This window comes from Helianthus annuus, chromosome 16, assembly GCF_002127325.2.
Source record: "Helianthus annuus cultivar XRQ/B chromosome 16, HanXRQr2.0-SUNRISE, whole genome shotgun sequence".
Classification (NCBI taxonomy): Eukaryota; Viridiplantae; Streptophyta; class Magnoliopsida; order Asterales; family Asteraceae; genus Helianthus; species Helianthus annuus.
Window position 1 is genome coordinate 141,842,245 of NC_035448.2, and position 10,182 is coordinate 141,852,426.

Sequence of the window (10,182 nt, forward strand, 5' to 3'; positions counted from 1 at the left end):
TGTTTTTAACTAAATTAAATAACTTAGTACATTTCACCCCTATACAAGAAAACATACTATCAAATTAAAAGTTCAAGTTTTAAGGTGTTACAAGTATGCAATTATATAAAGGAAATCTTCTGTTATATATTAGACAAAAAATTAATACTTAGTTTTTAATAGAATATCTCGTTCTATGCTATGCATTATCCAGTTATTGAATTCGTATATCGACGAAATCATTTAATCTAATTGTGATTCCTTAAAGGATTCAGAAAAGTTGTCCAGGTCAAATGAAATACAAAATCTACACTCAGTGTCAGATAAATAAATTTGTCGAATTATTATTAGGAGAAGAGGTTAAGGTGCTTATTGGATAAGGGTTGTTCATAGTTACCACCTACTTACAAATGGTGTGAATCCGTGAACCAATTTTGAGTATCAAAATAAACTAATTAAATCTCATTAAATAAGTTTGTGTATCATGTTTTAATTCTATAAAAAATGCAAACTTGAAAATAAAAATGAAAACTAACAAAGATAAATTATAGGTTATATAAAGTCAAATGACGTTATAGATCTAAATCACCTTAGTTAAATTTACATGTTAGTGAATACATAAAAATTGTCTATGTTGATTAATAATACATGTTTGAATTGGGTAAATAAATCAAGTAGCAACTAATGCATCATCTTCCATTGTATTTGAGCCCCCAAAAACCCGATTTAAAATCATCGACAACCGTACTCCTCCTTGTGCAATTCGCTTCATCACAATAGGCATTCTCGATTCGAAGTAATCATCTATAAATGTAAATAACGACAAAGATCATTGGGATAGATAGCGTAGAGTGATAATTTGATTAAAGAAAATTGATTTTCTTTATCTAAATATATTATGATTCAATGTTTGTTGTTATCAAAGTATTACACCACTTTTGCATACTGATTTTATAACATCATTGTATCAGTTCATATGCTATAAAATATTAAGAACTCATGTCGAAATCTTAAAAAAAAATGCATAATTAATGACTAGTAAAAATATTAAATAATAGTAAAACAGAGTATTGTGATTACCTGAAAGAGTTTCGCCAGCCTCAACACCTTTGTAACCCCATTTACATGCCAAATTAATGCTTTCTTTTGCATACCTAAATTTCATGAATTTATATGAAAATAATCCACTGGAAAACAAGATTTTAAATAATTTACTTCTAATATAATATTCAGAATAAATCATCATAATTTTTTCAAATGATTATATTGTATTTCAAAAAATATAAAAATTCTTAATCAAAAGAATAATTTTGTAACTATTATATTATATCTATCAAACAAACGATTACAGTAAAGAGAAACGATCATCGGAATTCGTCATATTTTTTAAACTACGTATTTAGAAGTCGTGACATTTTTCAAACCCTTTAATTGTAGTCGGTGTACATAAATAAGTAACTATGTAAAGAAGAAACTTACTTGTTGACACAGGTGGAAATATCATCACAATCCTTCCAGGAAGTCACATCATCGGACCATAATCCCTGACGTTCATAATAAAAATAGTTAACATAATATACAAATTTATTTCTATAGAATTAAAGGTTCTATGTATACTTCTACATCTCTAAAGATTTTCCAAACAAACATAATTAGGCTGTACGGTGTGGGGATTAGCCTTGGTTTATCCCCCACGGCGCCGAATCCAACACCACCACCCCCCCACCCATTCGGCGTCCTCCCCGTCTCCCTCCGGACGTTTGAGACGCTCCACGAAAGACAAAAAATGATGCATACTCCCCTCACACACACATATACATATAACTCATATATATATATATATATATATATATATATATATAGAGAGAGAGAGAGAGAGAAAGTAGAATGTACAAAAGGGCTTAACGTACATTAATGTACGCGCCTAAAATAGAACGTGCGTAATTATTATCCCATGCGTGATTATCACATTTTTTGATCAACTTAACTTGCGTAATTATACTTCCATGCGTGATTATCTCCAAAAAACTGATCCCATGCGTGATTAACTGCTCCCATGCGTGATTAACTGGCTCCCATGCGTGATTAACTGATCCATGCGTGATTTTTGCCCTGATCCGATGGTTACGCGCGTCGCGTACATGAAGTACGATAAGGCTTTTTGTATGTTAACGTTTCCCTATATATATATATATATATATATATATATATATATATATATATATATATATATATATATATATATTAGGGAGTTAATTGCCATTTTAGTCCCTGTGGTTTGTGCTATTTTGCAAGTTTAGTCCAAAGGTTTCATTTTTAACCTGTGGGTCCAAAAAGGTTTCACAGTTGCCATTTTAGTCCACTTGGTTAACTTCATCCATTTTTTTCTGTTAACGAGAAGGCCAATTTGGTCATTTTGTATGTAATTCTGTTAACTAAAAGGGCAATTCAGCCATATAAAATGACCGAATTGGCCTTCTCGTTACCAGAAAAAATGGTTGAAGTTAACCCAGTGGACTAAAATGGAAACTGTGAAACCTTTTTGGACCCACATGTTAAAATGAAACCTTTGGACTAAACTGATAAAATGACCCAAACCACAGGGACTAAAATGGCCTTTAACTCTATATTAGGCTCATCCCCCACTTTCTTAGTTTCATCCCATTTGCCTCATCCTCACACCCATCATACGTGACAGATCACTCTCAAAAAATGGACCATCATCATACCGCATATCGTTATAGGGTAAAGTTCTTGTACAAATAATCTTAACATACTAAACATACAAATTGAAGGAAAACTCAAGAAGACAAGGTGGCATTTTTGTAATTATCAATAACTATCAAAATTACTCTACAAATATACCTAAAAAAACCTAACCACTCCCCCCACCCCCAAAAAAAACCTAAACCCCCCCCCCCACCCCCAAAAACCTAAAAAAAACCTACCCCCCCACCCCCCAAAAACCTAAAAAAACCTAACCCCCCCCCCACCCCCAAAAACCTAAAAAAACCTAACCCCACCCCCCCCCAAACCCCCCACCCAAGCTAAAATGCTAAAAACTAAACCCCCCAAAAAACCTAAAAAAATCTAAAAAAATAAAAAAAACACACAAATTATTTTATTTTATTTTTTTAACATTTTTTATTAAAAAATCGCTACTTTTAGTAGCAGCCAAAAAAAAATTTTTTTTTTTTTTTTTTTGCTAACGAAATGTAGCGATTTTTTAATAAAAAATGTTAAAAAAAAAATTTGTGTTTTTTTTGGTATTTTTGGTTGTAACTTTGATAGTTGGTGGTAATTACAAAAATGCCACCTTGTCTTTTTGGGTTTTCCTTCAATTTGTATGTTTAGTATGTTAAGATTATTTGTATTTGATCTTTTGCCTATCGTTATAATGTATAACTAAAATATATAATATAATTGGTATATATAATAAGTGTTTTGTGAAAGTAGAATTACACGCATTATATTCATGGTCTCCTACTCTACCCAGACTTGATGAATTCAAAACAAACATGATCATGTATATAAATAATAAACCTCGTTACTAGACGATATAGTCTGTATTATCAACGTAGTTACAAATGATTAGTCAACTAATAGAAATTAAATTATTATTTATGAATATTATTTATGTAAAAAAAATATTTAATTAGTTTCTTACATGTGTGAAATTGGCTTGAATGGCCTTTTGTAGAGACTCCATATCCTTGTCATAGAATTGTGATGCAGCTGTAAGAATTATCTCTCTATCCCATACCTGTTTAATCATCAATTTTAGTATCAACCTTATAAATTTATTATCCATTAAATAAAAATAAAAAAAACTATATATAAATGAAATACGGAATACCTATATATTAAATTAGCACCGGACAAGTTTATTAATATTATTTTTTGAAATAACAAAAATAATAAACTTTAGAGTCGAGAGTTCATCCGTTCCCCGGATAATATCTTGACCTTCGGTCTCTGATAGACCCGTACAATACGACGTCCATGGACATCCGTAAACCCTCGTTATGGTGTTCTAACAAATATAGTTTTCTAAAGCAAATGCATAAATTTTTTACCGATATATTTATATGTGAAACAAATAATATTTATGGATTTATTGAATTAGTATTTATAGTGAAAGTTATTTAATTAATTAACAAATTTACGATGTGGAGACTTACATGGTGCAAATTAGATTTATGCCTGAACCATCGTAAATCAATGGTATTTCCTCCTTCATCGCTAGTAAATCCAACATGCATTGGCTGATAATTAAAATTATTTAATAAATTTTCAAGAATATTTTTTCAGAAAATATAACAAAAAATGGAGTACCTGATGAATATCCCCCATGAAGTGTGATACAAATAACAAAGCCTCGGTCATGTTATCTACATCAATAATCAAGTAGATTATCATTTGTACTCTTTGCATTAAATTATGTACACATTTTAAGTTTTTAGTTTTATGAAATGAATATATACCTAATAATTTGTATTTGTATTGAAGTATATGACTTACATCGTCGATCGGAAGTTCCGTGGTGATAATGTGAGAGTTGAGTTGTGAAATTTTTTATAGCTCCAGCAACACACATATCCTTCCCTCCATGTGTATCATGACAATCCCCTAGTATTTATTTATTTACAAATCAAAATCATATCACTATAAATCAAATGATAAATGACATCCATCGGTAAATACTCAGTAAATCAGTAATCCGTAAGTGAAAGCAGATGAGAAAGAAATATTACTTGAATAATCAAAGGAGCAAGCGTCATCAGGGGTGTCGATGAAGTGAAGAGGACTAGTCCACCTGTAGCGATACCAGTGGCGGATCTGGTCCGGCCACACACACAACGCCGATAAATTACCCTTCACATAATCAGGCAACAACATCCGTACAACATGTGCTGCGTCGGGTGAAAGTAAATCCTATACCAGAGTAATAAAATCGGACAAAGTTACACTTTAAAAGTTTAAACCATATTTTTTTCTATTTTTTGTATAAAAAAATTCAGAAAATTGATTTAAAAACTATAAATGGTGTATAATAACTTAAGATATAAGTAATGAATGCATACATACTTGTGCTATTTGGCATGTCATGACGTGACCCTCTTTGCTCCATGCTTGAACACCATTAATCAAAAGAAAACCAAGAAATGAAATAACACATAATCTTAAAAGCGCCATTGATTCTTTGTAGAAATATCGGGGAGGTGATTTCATTTATAAATACATGTAGAAACCAAAAAGCAATTCGTTGAGTGCAAGTTTAAAATTGTTCATGCTTTTAAGCACCATCAATCAAAAGTTTTGAGAAATCCAGAAGCAACATAAAAGATTAGGTGTGTCAAGTGTGTGTGTTATATATAACAAGATAAAAAATAGCTTTTTTTAGTAAACATATAGAAGAGTTTAAACCATTGATTCATTAATTGTATTAGTCTAATGGATAATATTGATTGATAGATGCACTAGAACTATACGTTTTGATTGGTTTATCCTCATTGATAATGCATAATCCCTAACTATGGAATATATAAATAAAAAATTACATCGAGATAGAAGATAAACGGACAATAAGCTATACCGCTACCTATTTTTTAATAATAAAATTAAGTCTTTTAAAAACTACATCCATAGATCTCGGGGTTAATTGGATTAAAATCATTCCTGAGATCTATGGATGTAAACTAAAAAAAAAAAACCGGCCGCAGTCACCAGAGGGGTAATAATGCATACAACAACATAAAAATGGTATTTTAATTACATAGTTGGTAGGTTTGGCGAAACATGACTAAAAAGTTGATCAAAAGCATACTTTGGCGGAAGGTGATTTCTTTACGTGTTAGATTTGGAGTTTAAAAAAGAGAAATTCATTAAATTGTTCTTTAGATGTAAGATGCTTAATATTTATGAACTAAATACATTTATAGTAGTTACTTTTTTTTGAACGGCGAATTTCTTACTCTTTGTAAAACATGAAGCAAAGATCTCAAACTTAAGTGTTTAAAAAGGTTTTGCGTATGGTCTCAAAACATCAAAAAAATCAATATATAAACATGAAGCAAAGATCTCAAACTTAAGTGTAATACTATCAAATTATATTCATGTCGTAAATAATAATCATATAGTGTATCACCTTAAATTTGCGTATGGTCTCAAAAAATCAATATATACATGAACCAGACTCGATTGGTATTCATTTTTATTCGCGTATCTGACTTTTATTATTTAGCTTTAATGCATAAAGTACTAAAGAAACATCTATAAAACAATTTCATAATACATCTAAACATGAAAAGACATAAAGATCGATACGAGTCGTTGATAATTTATTGATGATGGTCCAAATTCATTAGATCAATCGTTGATATACGAGGGGGTTTTCACATATGATATGTGTTCTTTTTTCAACCTTTAATGAAAGAAAAGAAATACGGGAGTTAAAATGAGTACGCAATCATTATGTTAATCTTGACTATAAACTTAACTAATATAACTATAGACATGGCCCGCTTCATAGGTTTGGCAACCTAGGCACGGGCCTAACTAGGGCCATAAAAAAATAAGGGTATTCAAGTTTTTAGAAAATGTTTATATAGAGTATATGTATCGGTCCCAAATAAATATGTTTATTTCAAAACTAAACTGTTTTTTTTATTGAAGGAGCCCAAAATAAATATTGTTTAGCAAACAAAAGCCAAGTTTCAAAACCCGTTTCGCCTTGATTTCCAATTATTACAACACAACAACTATCGACCTAATCATCAATATTTAGCGGCCTAAAGCCCCTAAAAACAGCCGCAATTATCGTTCTCACTTCTCATCGCAACCATAAGGGTAATCACCCATTGCGTCGGGATTGGAGAAGAGTTTATCAGCGAAATTAGGGCTCCTAATTCATAGTTCTCTTAGGGTCTCCAAAAACGTAAGAGCAACCCTGACTATAGATATTTGTTAGATCACGATAATTTTCTTTCAAACAAACCAAGCTCATCCAACTTTCAACCAAATCAAAGAAATCTATCAAGCTAAGTGATATTTTGGAAATATTTTAGAAGTTTAAGGGGTAACACTTTAATTAACACACGCCTACAATATAAGTTTACCTTTTCTTTTGAGAAAAATGTTCGGATAGTCCCTGTGGTTGCGCCTATTTCACCTTTAGTCCCTAACTTTCTAAAATTACTTGAATAGTCCCCAAGTTTTTATTTTTTGTTCCCGGATAGTCCCTGGGTCTAACTTCAGTTTGTTTTCTCTGTTAAGAGGGTATGAAATGATAAAAATACCCTTTCCTTAAAAAGACCGAACTACAGGAACTATCCGGGCATCTTCTTCATTTTTATTTATAAAACTCCACCACCACACTTCATCTTTAACCTCCACCCACCATCACCCTCCTTCATTTTGGCTTTCATTATCTGTTCCTCTGGTAGGGTTCAATCCCAACAGAGACCAACTCTCAATCAAACACCGACCGACAACAGTTTGAAAGTTTAAAAATTTTGATCAATTTTGGGTTTTTGACTTTCAAAACTTGTTAACTTCAACTGTTTATGAAGGTGCAATTGTTTTCCAGCTTACAATCAGGTTTCAGGAGGTAAAGACTTGAGATCCAACATCGTACAATCAAAAAAAAAAAAGAAAGAAATAAATTCTTTTTGGTTTTTATAAAGTTTATATTAAAACACACCTAAAATTTTTTTGGTATTTTTGAATATTTCAAATTTAAAGACGGAAAGCAGTAAATAAATATATACAGAGATGCAGAAATTGAAAGCATTAAATAAATATTTATAGACATTCTTTTTGTGAGTTTCGAGGGTAAAAGAATCATATCAGTGTATGGTCACGCCAAAACGCTCTTGTTGTTCAGTTAGTTAATATTAAGATAAGCATCCTATAACGATTATTGGTATTGTTGTCCACTTAAGCTCAACTTATCAGATGTACTCGCGATTAGGGGATACGTTAAGGTATAATTTATACTTACCAACTGGTGTTCATCCACACATGACACATTCCCATATCAAGGTATGCACGAGAGTTCATCTTACTGGTGAGTATACCATTTATCATCTATTTTCAACGTATATTGTAACACCCCCAAAATTCCACCTGCGGAAACCCCGCGAGGCGTGTTACGCATCAGAGTTCGAGCCACCAATCACATTGAACCAATGATAAATATTTTAAATAAGTCATGACATTAATTACTAAAATAAGATGTCAACATGATATCAATTCTCAAAAGTTGTGTAGCGGAAGCATGTAATCGTTTAGCAATCGTTTCATAATAATAATCAAAATCAATGTATTGTTTATAAGTGAATCCAAGAGTCTCGATCCATGACCACTCCAGCACTCCCAGATAGCAAGCCCATGTTCCAAGGTTAACGACCTACAAGCATGCAAACAAGTGTGTCAGACTACGCTGGTGAGTTCAAGGTTTTGTTAACGTGTTTTGTTACCAGATGTATGTTAATGTGATTCAATGTTGCGTTACGATGTCGTTCACGTTAGATACCCTAGGGAGTGTGCCCATATGTATTCGGGGAGTGAGTACCCCTTAACGACCGATGCTATGTTGCCTTCGCTAGATACCCTAGGGAGTGTGCCCATATGTATCCGAGGAGTGTGCCTCTAACAACCATAGCGATACCCAGATAATTAGTTCACGCCCGTCCTTACGGCCCGGTGTGAGGTTTCCCACCTAATAGCGCTATCAACTAATTACCCCATTGCCCTCCAGGCAATCCGATGGTAGATTCCATGTTCAATAACCAAAACCGATTAAGTTGTTTACCCAAGGTTTCCCTTCCAAATGTTTATTAGTTGTCCCAAACCACCGGGACGCATGCTTGAGAGAATGCAATGAACTCACCTGGGGTTGCTCGGTATGATACACAAAAAGTTCAGTTAAGCTACAATGTGATCAACCACGTCCTAGCACGTTTATCATACAAGTCAGGTTTTGACTCAAGTAATACACGTATGTTTCACACAAGTTAACACATTACTAACACGAATTGATCATGGTAACCACATAACAGTCAGGTGCACAATCATAACCGACTTGTGCGATTAAATGAGTCTAATAGTATTCAGCCCAACATGTTGTGCGATCCGTAACAGCCCGGCCCAAACATTAAGTAAGCCCAACATGATTAAGTAAATAGCCTACACATCTACGGCCCAAAACTAAAACAACTTGTGCGATCCGGATGGGCTTGCCCGATCCGGTTGGGTTGTGCGATTGGGATTAGCCCAGCCCAATAAATAATATACGGCCCAGATAAACAAATGAATAAACATCTTGTGCGATCCAGCCAAGCTTGTACGACTGGTCAAAGCTTGTGCGATCCGACAACCTTGTGCGACTGGGGTATCTTGTGCGACACGAAGCCTTGTGCGAGTGTGGGTTTCTTGTGCGTTCGAATCAGATTTGTGTGATCTGATTTTGCACAATTTGAACTTGTGTGATCGTTTGAACATTCCGGATATCATGCAAATCGGTTACACACATTTAGCAGTTTCCTATTTGAAATCAAACCATTAACATACTAACAATTTCCAATCAATTCGTTTGACCACATTATCAGTTTCCATACTTACAATGCATCAATTAACACAATCAAAGATTCTATCCAAACCCTTCATCGATCAAACAAGGTCATTAACATTAACCAAACGCAGACAATAAGCATCACAGCAACACTATTTGATCCATTCATAAAATCATTAAGCCGTACACAACATATTACACAGCAACATACATGATTAACACTCGACATCAGCAAGTATTCGACATCTAGCATGAACCCTAACATATTAAGATCATCATCCGGTTCGGTTGTGTTGTTAATCATCACAAACTTAATTACTTATACCTCATCACAACAGCAAGATCATAGCAATCATCATATCACTTAACACATAGACATAGCAATATACAATAATAATGAGACTGACCGGATTTGATGCTAGAACAATGGTGATTCCGAATCAAGAGAGCTTCGAGGGAGATAGAGGAATGTGGTCGCCGGCTTAGAGAGAGAGAGGAGAAAACCGATCTAGGGTTGATGTGTGAAGATGTTTTGTAACCAAATGGGAGAACAACCCCTAAAGTGGGTGTTTGTTTGCGTAGGAAAGGAGTGGGCCGAACCCTCTCTTGGGCTGCCCGTATGGTCCGAT

At 33.5% G+C, this 10,182-nt stretch overlaps 1 protein-coding gene across 1 annotated transcript; it reads right to left on the reverse strand.

Moving 5' to 3' along the window:
• Positions 1-516: 516 nt before the first annotated feature.
• LOC110916665 (endonuclease 1) lies at positions 517-5,314 on the reverse strand. Its single transcript, XM_022161361.2, has 9 exons — positions 5,068-5,314; positions 4,734-4,914; positions 4,501-4,608; positions 4,315-4,370; positions 4,161-4,244; positions 3,647-3,742; positions 1,459-1,523; positions 1,060-1,133; positions 517-783 (listed from the first exon to the last, which is right to left on the reverse strand). Exons 1-9 carry the CDS (start codon positions 5,209-5,211, stop codon positions 650-652), a joined length of 942 nt encoding a protein of 313 aa, XP_022017053.1. The 5' UTR covers positions 5,212-5,314; the 3' UTR covers positions 517-649.
• Positions 5,315-10,182: the final 4,868 nt, after the last annotated feature.